The sequence below is a fragment of the Polyodon spathula genome, chromosome 13, assembly GCF_017654505.1.
Source record: "Polyodon spathula isolate WHYD16114869_AA chromosome 13, ASM1765450v1, whole genome shotgun sequence".
NCBI classification, from domain to species: domain Eukaryota; kingdom Metazoa; phylum Chordata; class Actinopteri; order Acipenseriformes; family Polyodontidae; genus Polyodon; species Polyodon spathula.
The window spans coordinates 1,315,454-1,336,955 of record NC_054546.1 but is presented as its reverse complement, the minus strand read 5'-3'; the positions used below and the strand labels follow the sequence as shown (position 1 = coordinate 1,336,955).

General features: G+C 38.4%; 2 protein-coding genes across 9 annotated transcripts; one reads left to right on the top strand and one right to left on the bottom strand.

Annotated features, from left to right (window-relative positions):
- The first annotated feature begins 73 nt into the window (after positions 1–73).
- On the top strand, positions 74–714 carry LOC121325850 (gamma-crystallin S-1-like). Its single transcript, XM_041268939.1, has 2 exons — positions 74–355; positions 442–714. Exons 1-2 carry the CDS (start codon positions 74–76, stop codon positions 712–714), a joined length of 555 nt encoding a protein of 184 aa, XP_041124873.1.
- A 537-nt stretch (positions 715–1,251) lies between these two features.
- LOC121325708 (delta-1-pyrroline-5-carboxylate synthase-like) lies at positions 1,252–13,799 on the bottom strand. Of its 8 annotated transcripts, none has more exons than XM_041268589.1 (19): positions 13,466–13,799; positions 12,277–12,450; positions 11,882–12,005; positions 9,356–9,579; positions 8,642–8,791; positions 7,837–7,941; positions 7,580–7,732; positions 6,558–6,648; positions 6,276–6,400; positions 5,966–6,110; positions 5,533–5,606; positions 5,083–5,182; positions 4,586–4,806; positions 4,190–4,327; positions 3,608–3,803; positions 3,174–3,295; positions 2,775–2,961; positions 2,387–2,482; positions 1,252–1,946 (listed from the first exon to the last, which is right to left on the bottom strand). In XM_041268589.1, exons 2-19 carry the CDS (start codon positions 12,439–12,441, stop codon positions 1,765–1,767), a joined length of 2,598 nt encoding a protein of 865 aa, XP_041124523.1. In that variant the 5' UTR covers positions 12,442–12,450; positions 13,466–13,799; the 3' UTR covers positions 1,252–1,764. The 8 variants fall into 8 exon arrangements, with proteins under 8 accessions (XP_041124523.1, XP_041124522.1, XP_041124524.1 ...); XM_041268588.1 differs by having other exon boundaries at positions 7,574–7,732; positions 13,466–13,796; XM_041268590.1 differs by having other exon boundaries at positions 7,574–7,732; positions 9,356–9,507; positions 13,466–13,796.
- Positions 13,800–21,502: the final 7,703 nt, after the last annotated feature.

Here is a 21,502-nt window from a genome sequence, read left to right as displayed (position 1 = left end):
TATCACATTCAAATAGGACACTTTAGCTACAAAAAACTGGATTAAAAAAAAATGAAAAGTTTTATTTACTCAGATGGGTTTCATTTCCTTAACTTTTTTTTCAACTTTTCAGATCATCTTCCACAAAGACAGGAACTTCCAGGGGCGCCACTATGAATGCAGCAGTGACTGTGCTGACCTGCATTCCTACTTCAACCACCGCAACTCCATCCGAGTGGACAGCGGATACTGGGTGCTCTATGAAAAGCCAAACTACATGGGCTACCAGTACACCCTGAACAGGGGAGAATATCCGGACTACCAGCGCTGGATGGGGTTCAACAACTGCATTAGGTCTTGCCGTATGTTTCCTCATGTAAGTTACAGTGCTATCTGATGTTATATATTAAAAATAATATCAAAGTAAAACCACTAATTCTATATATTTTCTTTACAATTTAGTACACAGGAAACTACAGAATGAGAATCTACGAGAGACCCGACTTTGGAGGCCAGATGATGGAATTCATGGACGACTGCCCTAATGTCTACGACCGCTTCCGGTACCATGACATCAACTCCTGCAACGTGATGGAAGGCTACTGGACCTTCTATGAACAGCCTAACTACAGGGGCAGACAGTACTTCATGAGGCCAGGGGAATACAGGAGATGCAGCGACTGGGGTGGCATGAACTCCACTATTGGCTCTTTCAGACGCATGACAGAGTTTTAAATAAATAAGTTAATAAATGCTTTAAAAAAAAAAAAAAAAAAAAAAAGTCCATTATTCTTTGTTTTTGTTAGACTCCAGTCTTCCAATAATTTATATTTAGGGCTTGTAGATGTATTAATGAAATACCAATACATGTTCTTATTAAATCAGTATTTCATTAAGTAATGCTTGACAAAGCATTGGCAACAAACTTGGGAGTAAAATAATAAAACAGGGAAAGATGTGCTGGCAGCCAAGTGACACAGAGGAAGGACTGAAGCAAGCAGGGAGCTCACAAAACAATAGGGCAGCAGTTTGACAATACAGATTGAGGAGATTGTCTTGTCATTCTGGTGGAATAATTGACCTGGAGTAATAATACAAAAATATAAGTAACTCCCCCCAACTAAAATAAAATATTAACAGAGTTCCCATTCTTTAAAAAAACACATATTTCATGTGGTCTTCCTTTAACATAAAAATGGTGTTGCATTAAATTTTCTGTGACTTGGGGCGATGGTCATTTCACTTAGCTGTTAATATCCAGAAACAAATTCATCGAAGTTCAGCAAAACTTTATTGTGAAACAACCTCCTACAAAAACAATATTTCTCTCTCTCAGGATGTTTTACATACAAAATGACAACTTTGGCATATTACAATACCCTTTTTAAAAGCATATGTACCAACAAGGAATTGCTCTTATGCGCATAATCTTTGTTTTTTTTTTTTGCCACAATTTAAAAATAGAACAGAACTTAAATGTATTTTTATTTCAGTAAATAAAGAATAAGGATACATATACACTTTACTCAAACTTATATAAACTAATATTTTGGGAAACTTTGAAGTTTTGATTGTTTAAGTGCTACAAAAAGGTAACTAATTATATAGTAACTGAATGCCTTTTTAAATAATTCGAGCAATACCCAAGCAAGAACTTTCTCATACGGATTTGTTCTTCTCGATTTCCATCAAGACTCATGGCCAGTATGCAAGACTGCACATCAACGCTGTAAACAATAACTCTGCTGTACTTTTCTGAATTCCTTTTCAGTTCTTTGAAAATATTTAAGAGGATGTTCTGTGTGTCACAGCGATGTTCTCGTGAAGGTATTTCATGCTTCCTTGTTCTGAAAAATCAGCAACGGTGTGCCCATCCCCACGCAGAACCCACTTGGTGGTCAGAAGCCCCTCAAGTCCCACTGGTCCACGTGCATGGATACGAGCTGTACTGATGCCCACCTCCGCTCCTGAAGCAAGGGAAGCAGAACCATTCATTGGCAACGTTTCATAAACATAATACATCTTAAACCACCTAGCAGACATTGGACTAACTTCCACATTGATATCAACCTTCAAGCAGTGGCAGCTACCAATAGTATTCAAGCCATTTGTACAATTGGCAGTCTGTGCCATGCTTTAGAGTTTACCGCCTCCTCTCCAACCTCCACCTCATTTTCAGTGTAAGAGAATATATGTCCACCACCTTCCCACCAATACTAATCCCCCTAGGAATACTGGTTCCCCGTCCCAATATTTAATTTACAAAGCAACTAAAACATGCCTTGTTGAGCGCTAGGAGAGGGAAAAGGAAGATCTCTTTGTACGCCTGATTCTGTCGCCAAACAGAACTTTAAAAACGAACACAATGAAAGTTTCAAATCTTTTTTTTTTTTTTTTTGTGACAAACCTAAGCCAAAACGATATCCATCCGAGAAACGCGAGCTTGAGTTCCAGAAAACACAGGCGCTGTCCAGATGCTGGAGGAAATACTCTGCTGTCTCCTCTGGGGAAAAAAAAAAAAAAAAAAAAAAAATCATATTTACTAAATAATAATGCTACAACATGCAGCTGCTCATAGACTAAGTGAATTATTATATCAGCAGCATGTATACAATATGGAGACCAGGTAACAAGCGAGTACACAGTCAATACACAAAGCTTGTGAATTATCCATTTGCTCTATACAAAAGTAAACGCTATAATAACTAAACTGTCGTCCATTAAAAAGTAACCTGAAATGTATTTTACACTGTTAACTCACACAGCTTACTACAGTGCCATTAATAGACACTCACCATTCTCTGTAACAATGACATCCGTGTGTGAGCTGCCATACTTGTGAATGTGATCGATAGCATCCTGCACACTGTCCACTACTTCAATGCAACACTCCAGGTCACCGTACTCTGTGCGCAAGGACTTCACTTCAGAGGGACTAAATGTCAAGTATGAGGCAAACTTTGGTCCAGCGTGGATTTTCACCTGCGGGGGGGAAAGGGGGGGGGGGTATAAAGCCAGATAACAGGTGAAAAACATAGTTAGACTGCATCAGTGTCTTATTAACCCTTTCAGTTCTGAATACTTTTTGTGGAGCTGAAGAATGAACTCCTTTATTGAGTATACATGAGAATGTGACAACAAAAGGGCAAGAATTACACTGCAAGCCCTCCAACCCCATCTCTTCTGAAACTCACCTGTTCTACCCTGAGCATGTCAATTATCTGGTCAAAAAGAGGGCTTCTCAGCAGATCTCTGTGCACCAGCAGGGTTTCCATAGCATTGCAGGCAGCTGGGTAATCACACTTGGAATCCCTTACTGCAAAACACAACTTACTCAGTTTGAAATGATTTCTTTGAACATTTTGGAATAGAACTAGAAGGCGGCTACGTTTGTCACATTTTAAGTTGATGGGATTTTTTATTTTCAACACTTGGAATAAAAACTGTAAGAATCTAAGTTTGTATACTGTGAAGCACAAGTGCCATAGCAACAAATACAAGCAGCACAACTCCTGAGAAAATGACACAATATGAATCGAACCTGATTTACTACACTACTACACCCAAACAAACCCTGCATGTGAATATATGGCGTGCCAGGACAGCCTGGATTTGGCTGCATACTCACTGATCTTGATCACTTTTTCAATGCTGGCTTCTTGGTCGATGTACACGTGGCAGACTCCCTCACTGTGCCCCAGGACTGGGATTCCCTTTGCTGCTCTCTGGATGTCTCTCACAAGATGGGAGGAACCCCTTGGGATTATTAAATCAATCAGCTGATTCAAGCGGCAAAGATCTTCCACCTCTTCACGGGTGCTCACCTGTGATTTATTAACAGATCAATACAAGCAGAGTGAGCGAGTTCTCAGAACAAGCGCAAGGCAGCTCCCTGACTACAGGATATTCAGGTAACAAACACCTCTTGATAGGAGCTTTGCAAAAATGTGTTATACATAAAACAAGCTACATGTAATTGAATAGCCTGTTACTTTATTGTAATTACACTGTTACACACAAACAAGCTACATGTACTTTATTGTAGTTGACGCATCTTTAGTTTATGTTTTGTTTCATGGATGATTGTTAGACATGAAGGTTCTACTCAATAAAAGCTACCAGGAAAAAAAAAAAAAAAAGCTGTTTCTGTCTCCCCCTCCCTCTTTGCAGACAGTGGGCTGTATGTTGGCTGTCTGTAACATTCCCTTACTAGCTGTACAGCATCCTTGACTCCATGGATAGAAAGGGCTTCCTGTGTCAATCGGTGCAAAATCTGGTTGGTGTTTGATGCTTCTTTTCCTCCTTTGAGCAGCAAGGCATTTCCACTGGCAATAGCCAATGCTGAGACCTACAAATTCAAACTTTATTTTAGTGCTTTCCATAGCATCTACAATTCCATCCTCCCACCCCCACAAAATGCAACCTCTAAACGTGTTCGCTTTCTGCCCTAGTATTATAATTTTATCCTTTAAGCCAGTGCTTAAAATGTAAAGAAAAATGCATTAAATCCCAAACCAGTTTAACAGTACAATGTTAATCCACTATGCCATCCACACTATGCAACCACCCATATAGAGTAATCATCAATCTATTCATTAGTGATTACCTGCGGGAGGCAGTCTGGACGTGACTCGAAGATCACCAGCAGAACCCCGATGGGGACAGTTATCTGCTCCAGCTCCAGATTGTTAGCAATACGTGTGCGGCGTATCACTCTCCCCACGCTATCCCGAGAGGACACTGCAATCTGACGCAGCCCAATGGACAGGCTGTTTAACTTTGAAGGAGAGAGACTTAATCGCTTCAGAAGGGGTTGAGACAACTGACCTAAAATTTAGAAAGTATGAACAAATGAATACATTTAAAATTAACATTTTAAAATTAAAAGCAGGCAAATAACAAATGCTTAATATTCTACTACAACTTCAGATACTAACCGCACAGCACTGTACTATAGAGAGGTTATAATGTGTGTTTATTAGTAGAGTTCCTGTTTCACTGTTTCTTTCTGCCTCTTCTGTATTTATACCAAAAGATCTTTTCTTGTTTCTTTTCAGTTTTGCTGCGCTCGATTAGAAGGACTAAGTGAAGGCAAATTATTACCTCCGCTGACAGCAACATCCAGGTCTTTCTTGTTAGCTGCAAGTATATCCTCCCTCTGGTCAGTCAGAAGATCAGCCAGGTGACAGATAATCTCAGCTCTCTACAGAGAAACAAAACATTGTTTAACCCTAATGAAAGCAGAACAAAAACAAAAAATGAATGCAAACTCTCTTGTATTTACTTTTTTTTTTTTTTTTTTTGTTAATATCCAGAACCTTACATTACAGTATGAAAGTCATACAACACTTTGTTAGGACCTATGATTCATTTTCTACAGCCAAGCGCAGATCAGTGGCACGAATTGTGTGGCAGAGCCCCATCTACCTGGCACAAACATGCAAACAGATATCCAGAGCAGAAATGCTTAACAGAAAAGTACGAGAAAATACAACATTTACTGTGTGAATACTGAAGTCAATTTACTGTGCATTGTTTTAGCTATAAAATGACCTGGTGTGGCAGCAAAGAAGATAGAGTCCTTCCTCCACTGCGAGCCATTTCAGCCTGCTGCTCCACGGTGGGGCCTGTAAAGCAACAGCAGCACCTCCTTAGAAATATATAGAGTGATCTTATATCTGTACCCACCCTGTAGGAGGTGCTTATATCCAAACGTGCCATAAACAAAGCACTTCAATACGAGCAACCCAATAATAGCTTAAAGAACACTTACTATTTGCAAAGTGAACTTAGGCACTAGCTAAAAGATCAGATTTATTACAGAACCAATAATCTTTACACCCCAAATCCTTTCCCAGAACTGGGGTGGACATTGAGGTCCTATTGGTCAGGAACATTTCATGTTAAAATTCATCAGAATGTAACCCAGTACGAGGTGTACCTCAGAAGTCTTACAATCAGAACTACAGTAATAATATTAACTTACCAGCAGGTTTGACCTCCGAAAAGAAGGTTCCCACCTTCTTTCCCTCCACAATGTCGGTGATGACATGTCCAGTTACTTTAGGATCGGTTCCATTGGCAATAACAACAGAAGTGCCTCCCTGCAGAGCCCAGAGTGCAGACTTCACCTATGGAAAGTCATCAGTGCTTTAATAGAAGGATCTCATTATATCTGTACAGCACTGTCTCGTATTGACAACCCACCTTTATTATGGTACTTGTCTCTCTATTTTTTGATTGTGGAAGTACTTCTACATAAACTTGTATTTTATCTGAGATATCTATTTTCCTACCTTAGCTTCCATTCCTCCAATCCCAACTCTGGACTTTGTCCCAAAAGTTATGGACTGCTGGTCACCCGGGTAAAAAATATCGATAAGCTTAGCATCATCTGATCCCGGTGGCAGGTCATAGAGACCTGAAGAAGAAAAAGCAAATTTAAATGAATAAAAATCAATTCATGTTTTATTTTTGCTTAACTGAAATGAAAGACTAGCTTCCCTGAAAGCCAGGGAGAACAGAATGACCATGTTTAAACTGAAATAAAATGCACAAAAAGACAAATGATCACACACCTTCAACATCCGACAATGCAATGAGAAGGTCTGCTTTCATCTCCACAGCTAAACGTGCAGCCAAACTGTCATTATCCTTAATGCTGATCACCTTAAAAAAAAAAAAAAAAAAAGTTAAAAAGAAACCCACAGAAAGCTGTAACTGGGCTCCCTAAACTAGAAAAGTGTAATTTAGTGAATGTTAGGAGTGAGCTCTGCTGTAATTAGTGGAATTTGCTTAGGGGGTGAAAAGATGCCGATGTTCACTGCATTGCACTGATGTAATGAGCAGCTAGCTAACTCTAGAATAATGTAACATTTAGCAAAAAGCACTAGCATTCTCCCATTTACAGGGCAGCACAGAGACCAGATGACCAGGGCGTGCATCACCTTGCTGGAGAAAAATATTGCACTGAAAACAAAGACGGCTGTACAAAAAAGCGTACTGTCACCAAGGCTGTTCAGATCCAAGCCTTCCCATAAAATCATTTACTGCAGTCTTTGTAATCTCCAGATGTCACACTCATGTACTGTGCATCAAAAAGAATGCAGAGACAAGAATTACCGTATTCCTTCGAATGTAACCATTTTTTGCTTCTCAAATAGCCTGCGTCTTAAATTTGAGTACAGTATAGCAATGTGTGCATTAAAAATCGACAACAAAAGATGTGACTACCCGAGAACACAAACAACGTGACTGACTGCTGTGAAAGACGAACAAAGACGTCACTTCCTGAATATACAAGCAGCGATGTGACTTCCTGCTGAGAAGACAAACCAAAACTAGCGTCAGCACTTGTGTTTATTAAATCTGCGTGCCTGTGTGGCATGTCAACACCTTGTGCTCGGTGTCTGCTTCAGCGACAGCCCACGTGTGCAACAAACCTGCATCTTAAATTCGAAGGAATACAGTAGTATAGCAGAAAGTGGTGCTGAAAAGCAGCGCTATATACAAGTCAACCTTCAAGCAGCAGCATCAAGCAGCATGCATCTTGTCTGAAGCAGGACGCCCACCCACACCCTTATACTTCACCCACATTTACCCCCTGGAGATCACTATTAGGTTCAGGTGGGGGAACAACTGCATCGTTTGTGTTAACAATTGGGACAATGTTCATTCTCAGCAGCTCATGGAGAGTACTATTCAAGTTCCTGCGCTTCTGATCATCGTGGAAATCCAGGTTTGTAACAAGAATCTGAATAAATAAAAAAAAATAATAATAATTTCAGCACATACCGTGTCAAATATAATAGAAATAAAGGTTTTTTTTTTTTTTTTTTTTTGTAAAGGACTGCCTACCTGTGCTGCACATATACTGTACTGTGTGAACATTGCTTCATAGAGGGCCATCAGTCCACTCTGTCCTGCTGCAGCACAGGCACGGGCCTCTAGCACAGGGACCGACTGCAAACAATGAATAAGTTAGGAAATTTCTTTTGGTTAATATTTAGATTTTAATCGCTTTAGTCCAAGAAAGATTTGAGAAATATGCTGCATTCAAGATACTTTACATTTGCGAATTAAAACAAGCATTAAAAAAAAAAAAAAAAAATGATGTGATTTTGACTTAAAATAAATTGAAATTATTGGGGACCCCCGACTGGCACAGAGGAGCACAGGTTCGCGTCCTGGCTGTGCAAAGTCGTCGGTTTTTGCTGGGGATTCCAGAGGGAGCATCGCATTGGTCTTGGCGCTCCCGTGAGTTAGAGAAGCAAAACTGGCAGCGATTGTTTCTCTTCATCGCGATACAGTGGACCCTACTGGCCAGGTGCCTAGTGAGTTCAGGCGGACACCTGCAGTGCTGGCCTTTCTCCAGAGGCAAGTAGCTCGCTGACATCTGCTCCTGTTTTCCTGGGTGTAAAAGAGGAAGCTTGGTCGTGGGATCAGAGGATGCCCACTGAAGCTTCAGTTCTCTTGAGCTGTGTGGGGAATTGCTGCGGTGAGGGAACATAATTGACCATTCTAAATTAGGGAGAAAATCCTGGGGTAAAATAACTGGGCACTCAATTAAAAAATAAAATAAAATATAAAATTAAAATTCAATTATTTCTGATATTTAAAAGTCCTACTTACAGCAGACAATCTGTAACACCTTTTCACTCACCATTTCTTTCAGCTGGTTTTGCCCAGAATGGAGTGCCTGTCTCACACTTTGTGAAAGCAGGATTTCATGTCTCAAACGCTGTTTACCAAAAGCAACAGCACCACTTGTGACTATCATCATCTCTCTTCCCTGGTTCTGTAGAACAGACACCTGTAGAAAAGGACTTGTTTTATTTATATTTATTTATTTGGGGAAATGCAAGACTCTGCATACAATTACAATAAAAAGCTGGTCATGACATGGCAGATCGAATCCACAGACGTACTGTATGCAACAGAAATATTGGAAGGCACATTCACAAGACACTATGCACACTGCTTTCAACAAGTCACATTAATAGCTACAAATGCAACTGCAATGTGTTGCTTCTCCCACCCACTTTCTATTTGAGCTTGCTAGAACTTAAAATCGTAGATTGGATTCCAGAAATGTCATATGAGACTGCACTTTCAATTATGGTACATTTATACTATAATCAAAGTTAACTGGTGAATTTCTGCAGAAACAAAGGGGAAGCAACACAGATTAGCCAAAGCAGTATAGAGACATTAATTACACAAACATTATGAAAGAGTAGGGGAAACAGGTGGAAAAGTTACATTTGGAGATATTTATTCTTTTACTTCCAGATTGCACTTTCTTTCCAATTACTTAATCCACATTAAGCAATATTTGAATCCATAATAAATACTAAATCAGAGTTGTTCCAATTACCTGCTCAACAATGGATGCCAGCCGTCCAAGTGCAAGCCCACACTCATCTCCACGGGTCACCACAGCACTACCAAGCTTCACCACAATCCTCTTGGCATGTTTCAACTCACTGCGATGAACAAACGACTTACCATGGGTCCGACTGAGGGGGACTGTAATAAAAGGAATGTTACTCCAATGCCGTACAGCAGTGCTTTTGAATGATGAACAGATCACAGGTAAATCTAAAACAAGAGAAATGCAAAAAGCAATGAACAGGAAAGTGCAAGATATGATCAGCTGAAGTGAGTTATGAAGAGGTTTGCAGTTAGATAATAGTGGTCATACACAGCCAGTTTGAAATAGATATGTTGCACAGTTTATATGCAGAAGTTACTGTTAACCAGAGGAGCAAAGCTACTTAAGGCATTCTGATTGGAAATATTTTCTATCAAGCAAACATGCGAGTTTATGACATTCATGCATGAGTATGGGACACACTTTGACAGTACAGCTGCCTTTACTGTAGATCAGCGAAACGATCTGTCATGGCACACAAAGATAAGCAAGCAAGAAGAAACAAGGGTAGGTTTGTTTGTAGTCCTAAAATTGCCATTTACCTTCCCACAAAAATGTCTAAATGTTGTCTAGCAGCAGTGCTTCACAGCAAAGCTCTGTGTTGGGTTCAGAACAGCATGAAGCAGTTCTAACAATGCTTTATGTTGCAGTGCCACATCAGCAGACCCACACATTCAACAATAAAATGTGCAGTCCAACCTACATAGATTAGTGGAGGGTTCAGTGAGGCCCATACGCTGTTCATTTCTATTATCTTAATTCAACTGATGATAGGAGGCTACAGGAGACAAAAGGGCTATTTCATGGGAATCCTCTGTACAGATCTGCACTGCAAAGTGTTATGTAAAGTATTGTCAATAAACCACACTGGGTTTGTGAATACTCATTTAATATACCAGTAAATAGAATGAGTGTGTATCATTTAGCATGAAGGCTTGTTCCAGTTTGCTTTTGCAGGTAAGATACTTCAGCTTGTAAACTAAATGTCCTACTTGGCTTATGCACAGTTAACATCCAACTGTTAATATTTATATATATATATATATATATATATATATATATATATATATATATATATATATATATATATATATATATATATAGCCTACATTTTGTTTAGTATGTAAATACACATTTGCAATGCACATGGGAAAAATACACATGTATATATATATGTGTGTGTGCGTGTGTGTGTGTGTGTGTCTGAGTACATGAGAACCAGAATTGGAGTTACCAAAAATCTATTTACGAAGCAGTTTGTTTTTAATTGTTGAGTAGGTAAACATTCTGAATTCTAACAAACTGCGAGGCCTGACGAATGGTTTATTTTACCTCTGCAACATATTCTTTGTAAATGGAGGTATCTGATTGGCTGATTGGGCTAGTGTATCATTTTACATAAGAAAGTTTACAATCGAAAGGAGGCCATTTGGTCCATCTTGCTCGTTTGGTTGTTAGTAGCTTATTGATCCCAGAATCTCATCAAGCAGCTTCTTGAAGGATCCCAGGGTGTCAGCTTCAACAACATTACTGGGGAGTTGGTTCCAGATTCCCACAATTCTCTGTATAAAAACGTGCCTCCTATTTTCTGTTCTGAATGCCCCTATATCCATTTGTGAGCCCTGGTCCAATATTCTAGATGGGATCTTACTAATGCTTTTTTTTTTAAGCATTACTTCCCTTGATTTAAATTCCACACTTTTCTCTATATACCCGAGCACTTTGTTGGCCTTTTTTTTTTTTTTTTTTTTTTTACACAGCTTCCCCACATTGTCTAGATGAAGACTTTGACTTTTCTGAGTCAACATAAACTCCTAGGTCTTTTTCATAGATTCCTTCTTCAATTTCAGTATCTCCCATATATTTATAATGCACATTTGTATTGTCTGCATGCAGTACCTTATACTTTTCTATATTAAATGCCATTTGCCATGTGTCTGCCCAGTTCTGAATGCTGTCTAGATCATTTTGAATGACCTTTGCTGTTTAACCAGCGTTTCAAAACACAATCAAATTAAAACACAACAAATCTAGTCTCTTTCAAGTTTCCATCTTTAGCAAGTAATTAAATGGACACAAAGAAACCCTGCATATCATTTTATTAAAAAACTAATGAGATTAACACTAATAAAAAAGTAGGCTATCACAATGCAAGACAGTTGTTTTAATAATCTACAATGTGTAAATCTATTGCATGAAATCGGTCTTCTTTTTTTCGTAAGTTTATTTTATTAAATACAATGTTCAATAATGTCCAGGTGCCACTCATTGAACCTGGATGTGGAAGAGTATCCGCCCCAAAATAATGGTAAGGTATTTTCGTATATAACGGTAAAGTCAAATCAAAGATTCGGTGCCGTGCACCGTTATCAGGACTTACAAGGCAGAAGTCATGTGAGTGCGGATACCCTTGGCTGCATTAAATCCCATTATTTCTTTTTTTTTTTTAATTCTAGCTACTGTACTTACACTTAGTCTGCGATGCAGCTCTGGCGAAGCGCGGACAGAATCTTGACTGCAAGCTCCCCGCCGCTGCCTTCAACTTGCAACTCAGAGCAAAACTGTATAACATGATCTTACTGAAAGAAGGGACCTGGGAGTCCGGGGAGCAGAAAAAGAAAACAGACAGGACCACTAAGAACTGAGCAATAGATTTAGCACGAAAAAAAAACTGATGCGTACATTTACAGCCGAAAGAAGATTAATTGTAATAACATAAACAATTGCATAGTAAACTGATACTTCCATCACTTTGAAAAATTAAAAAGTGAAAGATTCAACACTGTACCCGCTGTGCAAAAACTGTTTCCTTGCTCATTCCATGTAAACCCCATTCATTATAAATTCCTGGCAAGCAAGCTCACCCAGTCAAAGACTGGCATGGGCGGCCCTGTCTGAAGATGATGAAACCTGGATTTGCTGTTGCAGCAGTGACACAATAAAGCCCCCGTTGATCCGAAACTGGTCGGTTTGCACTCTCCCTGTTTTAGGCATGGATCAAAACAGCATACAGAAAGCTTGAACTGCATTCAGAAGAACTAAAACACAAGATCACACCAGCGTAATTACTGCAGAACACGGTCTTCAGTTCAGTGAATAAATACAGTACATTTCACACAAGCTAAGCAAAAACAAAGATTTAGCACACATACTTTATTTAAATATTTCTACTCACAAATCAAGTGCACTACTGTACGGCATTTTATAACGGCGGCTCTTTTCCCATGTTAAAGTTACAGTAATGATCAGTTTGATCTTCAAAGAGAAACTGAAACAAGTTTTATTTTAACCTCGCTTCAGTGCAAGCTGGCAAAGCAGGTTTACATTATCAATATTGCGATTTAATAATGGTCGATCTTTCGGAGCTTGCTATGTTAAATAAAGGGTCGGGGAAATGCTCTACAACACACTAGTTTTTCTTGGTGACAAAATTATTTTCCTTTACACAAATTCTACTTAAATTATAACCCGGTCTGTTATGTCACCATAGCGATATTTTAAAAGTACTGCTATAACTTAGATTTAAAACAGGCTTCTGTTTTATTATAAATTATTAACACACCTGTGAAACTCTGAAGGTGTTTTCCAGCAGCAACAATATAGAAAAAAGACATTTTATATATATATATATATATATATATATATATATATATATATATATATATATATATATATATATATATATATTTTAGAGAGATAGTCCAAACATTTGATTTCAAGTCAAACCTTGTGCAATTCGCTTTCCTGTGAAATTGCTGCTTTTACAAAAACGTGGTATTGAATTAAGAATGATCCAAGTGACTAATTCACTTTGCTGAGTAAGCTAACCGCAACAAAAAAAAAAAAAAAAAAAAAAAAAAACGTGTCGCTATTTCGCGGTTTTACTAATCATGGCACTTTGAGTTTACTTTGTCAACAATCGCACACATCCAGAGAATAAATAACTAAACTATCAATAAACACTACAAATGTATTAGCATAACATGGACGAGTGACATGCACTTCGACCCCTCCTCCCACGTCAGCATATTGATTTGTGATGTTCAAACATACCTGTAAAGAGTGCTTGAATAGATAAGACAGACGATTCCGATACAGTAAGTTACCGTGTCTCTTCTCCTCTCCTCTTCTCCTCTCTTCTCTTCTCCTCTTCTCTCAGTTCAATGCACTGTTTATCATTTCACCTGGCCTTCCAATCCACGTCTCAGCTCAACGCTTTATTCCACAACATTAGTTACGTAAGACATGAGACCCAAGTCTCACGTTAATAAACCCTCATTACGCTTCTTACGTATCTTTCCTTGCGTTGCGTTCCACGACGCATTTGACTTACATCTCAAAACGCAGCATTTATTTATTTATTTATTTATTTATTTATTTATTTTTGCATTATACGTAAGTAGCGCAAAATTGTGTCTGTGTAGTTGATTCAATGTAGAAAATAATCGTTGCAGAATTGCTCAAGAGCCTCCCACTGCGTAGTTCAGACCGGGTGGTGCTGCGTGCGCAACTCGAAGTTTACAAAGTGCTTTACTGACCCGCAACACCCCCACACGTGACCATTATAGCACACGAACCTTTGGGTTAGGGTTAGGGTATTGTGTTGAAATAACTTCGTTTCAGTACCAGATGTTATCAGCGTTGTCATGTGATCGGCCTGTAGCCTTTGCAGCACACTGGAATATCCACTAGGACGTGTCCTGAGAGCATGGCATGATTTGTACTGTTTAGGGCCAGGGTTAGGTATTGGGTTAGGGTTAGGCTTTAGGGCAGGGCTGGCATAAGGTTAGGGTTGGGGTTGGTTAGGGTCAGGATCAGTTGATGTCGTGGAAGTGCCGAGCTCTGGAAGTGAAAAGTGGGATTGCTTGGCAAATGATCCAGAATCATCTGATGCCATCGTGGCACTTTCTACCGGATATTGCTTTAAGCTGCTGTAGGCCATAATGAGGACGTCTCTTGCGAGTTGCGTGAGCCGCGCTGGGGGAGCCTTCGTTCTGCAGCGATACCCCTCTTGAACGGCTGGACTCGCAGGGCATGCCGCCCATGTGGCGTTGCCCTGGGTTTCAGATCACATAGAAATAGGCTGCTTTTCTTTTTCTTTTTCAAAATTCTTGTATTTTTTATATACAACATGTTATGTCCGTAACGTAACACGAAAGGTTTTATTTTATTTATGTATTTATTTGTTTGTTTGTTTGTTTTCTAGCGGAAACATTATTTTACAGAGCTGTAGTTTTCAATTTGTTTTATTTTTAACATTTTATTTTTTAATAATGCTACAATAATGCATGCCTAGACAATAGGGATGGGCAACATAGTCCAAATGACTATAGAAAACAGAAATAAATTGAGGTACACAAATCTGTTTAAAATACAAATAGAAAACAGGTTGCCAGAAAAAAGAAAATAGTAAATACAATTTTGCTCATATATTTTGAAATAACTGGGTGTACACATGATTTATATATATTATATATATATATATATATATATATATATATATATATATATATATATATGTGTGTGTGTGTGTGTGTGTGTGTTTCATTTATATAGCGCCTTTCATACCGAAGTATCACAAGGCACTGTACATAAATACATAAAAATACAAAATATACAAATAATAATAATAATAATCATCATCATTAAAAGCTAGAATTTATGTTGCATTAAAACCACTAAGATAAAAATGTCATTTTATAAAATTTTGTTTTACGTTTAGTCTTAAAAATACCCACAGACTCAGCTTCCCTAACACATAGAGGTAGTGCATTCCATAGTTTAATGGCTCTAAAAGAAAATATATTAATCATTTAATCCTTTTAAATTTAAATTCTGTGTACCCAGTTATTTGTCACGTCTGTTTTTTTTTTTTTTTTTGTTTGTTTTTTTTTGGGGGGGTCAATTGCAGGTAGAAATTACAATACATTTTAATGATGTAATCAGAAATCTCACAGATTTGTATGTTTTATTAAAATAAAGGAGATGTTCATGTGATATAGTTCCAGGGACTCGTACATGGATTGAGAAATACAATAGGAAATTGTTCTGCTTGTAGTAAGTTTTACCTGCAGTTACCATGTCATCAGTTAAGACACATATTGTCATCAAATGTCCAATTTGTTTGGATCATTTAACTGATCCTGTTCAGCTGGCATGTGTACACAACCTTTGCCTCACATGTATAGGAGCCGTTTATCAGAAAAAGGGCTGTTTTTCTGCCCCGAATGTCAGATATTATTGGTTTCAAAGCCCACCAGCCTTCAGAAGCAGGTCTGGGAACTTACCCTCCGCAATCCAGCTGCACAGAAATCCTCCACTTCTACAGTCACGTGCGACCGCTGCATCAACACAGGCCTGATGGCAGTAAAGACCTGTCTGACCGGCAATGCCTGTCTGTGCTCCACGCACGTCGAGATGCATCTGTAGAAGCCTGCCTTCAGGGATCACGCAGTCACTGAGGTGACCTGCAGACCGTTTTCATACAAATGTCTGGAGCAACGAGAGGAGCTCACGCTGTTCTGTCAGCATGAAATCCTTTCCCATTAAACCACAAACACCCTAGTTCTACACTTTTCTTTATTGATGTTGGTGGTGTAGGTCTGGGTTGACTGATTGATAAAGATGCTAGTGATGAGAATTTTGGAAGCAGAAGACAGATGCTCCCTGCTGTGTCTGGAGGCTCAGAAAGAAACCCTGGAATCTGGGATGCAGGAGATGGACTCTCAAGAGCAGCAGGTGACTCATACATGAGCAAAGCCCTTGACATTCCTGCAGGTTCACGCTGCAATCCCAGCTATCGCTTATTATTCATTGTACATTTACTGATGTGCCAGCGCTTCCTCATTAGGATGTACTGCTTTATTTATTTCAAAATATAATGGAGGTGACTTTGGGTTTGGGTCTGGAAGGCTGACAGCGCTGGCTTTATAGATACAGCATCTGCTCTTACTGTGAAGCTCTGCTTTGAGTCCAAAATGCGCTTTCAGCCATTGGCCACGAGAGGGCACCAGCATTGTATTTGTAAGCTATACAGTCAGATTCTATATTGAATTAACGCAAAATCTTTGGTACAGTACAATTAAACTTTCCCAGTGTAATCAACATTGTTAACAATACCCCTAATGGTAACTTTAACCAGCATTTATTTGGCTATGATTCCTGCCAAAACATAAATTGACCTAATTAGTCATTGCATAGCCCAAGTTTAATTTATAATGAGCTCAAATGTCTCTGATTTACACTTAATGCGTATGGGCTGTACTGTGTATATGTAACATTTATTAATAATTGAAAGCCCTGGTGAATTCATTGTATTTATAAATTGATAGAATTGTCTTGCAGCATTTCACCACACATGGCCTGGGATGAGTTAACCTTAAAATACTGAGGACTGTTAACATATCATAACGTTACATTAACAAATAACTCCTTATTTTTTCATTGAAGGATGAATCCCAAGGCTAAGTTCTCATTACACAGCACAGAAAACATACCTTTAGATACAACAGAAAAACAGACAGAGGATTTATACATGTCTGCATCTCAGCATTAACCAAGAATGCGGTCATGTAAGTATCATGTGTAAGACCTATAATATGTACACATATGTTGTCTACATTTAGAATGTACACTCCAAATTCATGAGCATAACATCAATGACATGAACTTTGACCCCTCCTCGTAAGTATATTTATTTTCTATGTTTATCACTGCTTCAATATATAGCACAGACGATTCCGATAGTTACCGTACAGCGTCTCTTTCTAACAGTTCGCATTTCACCTGACCTTCAAATCCACTTCTCATCTCAACGCTTTATTGCACAGCATTAGTTGGGGTTTTTAACTCAAAAGTTCATGTCACTCTCATTAATAGTATGCTCATGAATTTGGAGTGGACATTTTAAATGTATAAAACATACATGTTTATTTTTAAATGAATGGTCATATCAGCTGTCATTACATTTGAATTAGGCCTATCTCAAAAAAAAAAAAAAACCTTTGGGAAAATACGGTGCAAAGCTACAACAACCCTAGTCGTATGTGAAAGTACAAACTGTTTATTAATGATAATATATAGACCACAAGTCTACTGTCAGCCTGGTACTTTAGTTCTGGTTGGACTGAGTGAGTATCTTGTTGTGTTTGAAATGTTGACATCGTTGCACATCGTTGTACTATTGTATTGTCACACATCTTAAGTTTAACAAGAAAGCACTTGGTAATACTGAACTAATACAGTTAAAATGGTGCTTATTATGTTATTTTATATTTCACACAAGATCATTACGAACATAATATAAACAGGAACAGACCAACAGGCTTTTATCCTTTTGTGGATCCTTTGTTAAAACATTTCCATTCCATGAAAATACACTGTAACAGGCGATTCAGATACATTTGCAGTACAGATTTATCCTCATTTATTACAACCTCCTTTTAAATATACAAGACACGTTTACTGTCTAGGGGGAACCCAAGTTATGTTGTTCAATAAAAAAATATATATCTATATAATATCAATATATATATATATATATATATATATATATATATATATATATATATATATTTATAAACCTTCTTGCAGTGTTTTTTTTCACTTGGGAACCTTGTGTTCAACTCGTCAAGGCATGGTTGTTCAACAAGCATTTATTAGAATGTTGCCAATAATACATACATCTGGGTGTTTATTGACTGTAGAGGACAGGGCCTCTCGTTTTACGATGCAGACTCCGAACGTTGCTCCATTCCTTTTCCGTTCAGTATTTGGAAGGAGTTTATCCAGCTCTCACCCCCTGCTTCAACATCGACGACAAAACCACCTGCCTGTCATTCAGGACAGCGTGTCATGATGTGGGAATTGACAGCTTGCAATGTGAGCTACGTTTGGGGGATTTCGCTGGGGTCCCATGTGAGCACACTTCTTGTTGATTAACACCTTCGTACTGATTGTCTACAAAATTAGTTTTTCAGCTGTTCAAACAACAACAGTTCTCTGAAGGCTAGCAGAGGTTGTGGTGTTGTATAATGTGGTCTAAGAGTCTAAAAGATAAATACCCAGGGAGTTTAGGGTTCAAATCCCATCTCAGCCACTCCAGTACAATTTAGAAGGTTTGAACTCATAAGTCTACAGTATGTTGGTGATTATTAATTTAAAAGCTGTTATTAAGTAGAGTTATTGACTGGTGGCTGCAGGATATGGTGGGTTTGAGTCTGTCAAACTGTACCAAAATGAGGAACTTACCAGCAAAGTCTGCTTCCTTACAAAGGAAGTGTAATGCAGCTTTAATATGAAACAGGTGAAGTGAAAGGGTCACAATGTACACATAGCAATCACACAGGCCAGCAACTAAAATGGCAACCAGTTAGATTTATTTTCTGTTTTAAAGTAAGAGAACCATTTAGAATGACTGACATCCTGAAAGGGGGAAAGGGAGGGAAACAAACACTTATTTTGGTATTTGTAACTATATGTACTTTCTTTTTTCTTTTTTTTTTTTCAAATACACCTTACTCTACATTTTAATATGAAGAAAAATATTCATCTTAATGCTGTTGTCTTGCTAGGATAGCAGCAGTGTTTGCTTTAGGAACAGAAACTTGCAAACACATCCTGAAACATTTCCCTAATTTATTTTTCGCATTGTGTTCGGCCAACACAGTGTATTTCTTTCAGTATTATTGTAGTGTGTTTGGACTGTAACTTGGTAACACTTAGCAGAGAACATGCATTAATATTACTTTCTTTATATGGTTAACCAAAACAGTTGGCATAAACAGCAAAGCACTTTCCAAATCATGTTTCCAGCATGTGCTTAACACAACAGTATTATCATTGAATGTGTCACTAAGTCAGGCTCTTGACATGAGGGTAATTCAAACCTAAACATATTAAAAGTCAATTATTTAGACTATTACAGTACTTTGACCTTGGCCACTATGTTCCCTGATTATTTCTTACATTCCTGAAATCCCTTTAAGGAATGTACTGGATGCTTCACAAGTGAATACTAGGAAGACTTCGGGTTCTGCTGTAACAGCTCTAATTGAGGAGATGGGAGGGTTTTGTATTACAAGGTAGAAAAAAAACATGACTAATAATGAAAGAAGCTCTGAATATAGTGAAGCAAGTATGGGTGAAGCTTGTTTAATGTGTGTGGCTGTGTGAACGTGAGAGGTGCAAATGGAAATGTTAAAGGTTGTGGTGGGCTACTGAGCTCACAGGCGAAGCAGTGACTGGAATCTGGTTTTACGTTACCTCTACTGAGGTTCAATGTTCATGTCCTGTCACCTTCACATGAACCTTTCAATAAAATGCTGCTTGTACCTTGAAAAGATATCTAGAAAATATTTTAAAAATTGCTCCATTCCTAATGCAACAGAGCTTTTACACCATTCAGACAACCCTGCGCACACTTGGCTGGGATCTCTGGAAAAAATCTACTCTTTTGCTAGTGATGTAAGTTCAGGCTTGGTTCTCCTCATTGTGAGCCACAATGGCTCAGATGGAGACCAGTCAAGCTGAACTGTTGCCACCAAGGTTCAGAAGCTTCACAGTATCCACTTATTAGATCCATAGGGTATATCCTTATCACAAACTGAGGTCTCCCCTTGATCTTTAGGACGTGGGTTGGTAAGGTGACGTACAAATTGGGCTAGTCAGACTGGGGAGAAAACAATTAAAATTCACCTTGTGATATCCATTTCTGATTCATATCCATGAGCCATGCTTAGACACCCTGTATTATTATTATTTTTTAAATCTAGCCTCACAAGCTATCATTTTAATATGCAGTATGTGTTGCATTCACAGGAAAATAAAAAATAATAATAATTTGTACAAGAAATGGAATACAGTCACATAAAGTAGCTTTTATCATTTCAAAAATGCTCGGGCATTACAGTGTTTAAGGGCCCTCTAAATTAAAATGGCTGTATATGTATTATGAACTAGACTTCCATTGCCCAATTCCCATTGTACCCATGGACAGCGATCCTGAGATACAGTAATAAAGTATCTTGGTTTCGTACATTAAGAGTGTGAATCATTTGTTTGACTCAGATCAGTTAAACCACATGTGGTACAAACCCTCCAGGCACTTGTGAATAAATGCAGATGTATGTTCCTGCTGCTTGTTGCAGGGCCCTGTGGTTGAACTTGTCTCTCTCTCTCACTGGCCCAGCGGTAATGAGAACACGTTGCTGATGCAATACTTCATCACATGTTTTATCTTCCTCATGACAAAGGAGACACTGCCTCTTATGACCTTCCTTACTGGTTTCACATTAGTCATTCTAATTATGGCTTATCTGAAACATGACAAATAAACCAATTCCTTATTTGGTACAATGACATTGTGAAAGGAATATCCTGACTTTGATGTCTGTGATACAGACATAGTGATCTAAAGAACTCCAGTTAGAGGTAAATGGGGCAGGTAAAGTCATGGCTTCTTGACTTTGGCTTTGTTCTTCTTCTCATAGCAGAGGACTGTAACCTGGATAGCAGATTTATAAAAACATTTTCTACACGACAGTTTTTGTTGTGTGTTTCTGCAAGACATCTGTTTCCCAAATAGTGAAGAGAATCCTTTGTTTGTTTTTATTTCCATGTTACCTTCTGCTGTCCAGGTTTCAGCTCTGTTATCTGCAAACCTTCATGAATGTTCCTCATAATAAAGGCATGACAGCGTGTAATAAAGCACACTGTACCGTACATGCAGTCAGGCACTGTTTCACCATGTGAAAAGGAGCAAAGTTAAGCTGTGTTCTACTCACACTGTCTGAAGACCTACAGTGCACAACTGTTCAAACCTTTATTGAGTCGTTGTCTTGTTTTCTGAATGGACCACTGTCAAGCACTGCAGTTTAAAAATAAACCAGTGAAAGCCCACTTAACAATAAATCTAATTACCCAATATTTGTTTCACAGTGGTTCAGAATGGATATCTGTTGCTATGACTACATGTTTGAGTGTAAATAAAAGGATGTTTTGCAATCTTAAATACAGACATGAAAAAGAAGTTCTGGGAAGGAGACGCACACCCTTTTCATTTACATTTATGTATTTACATCCTTCAATGCA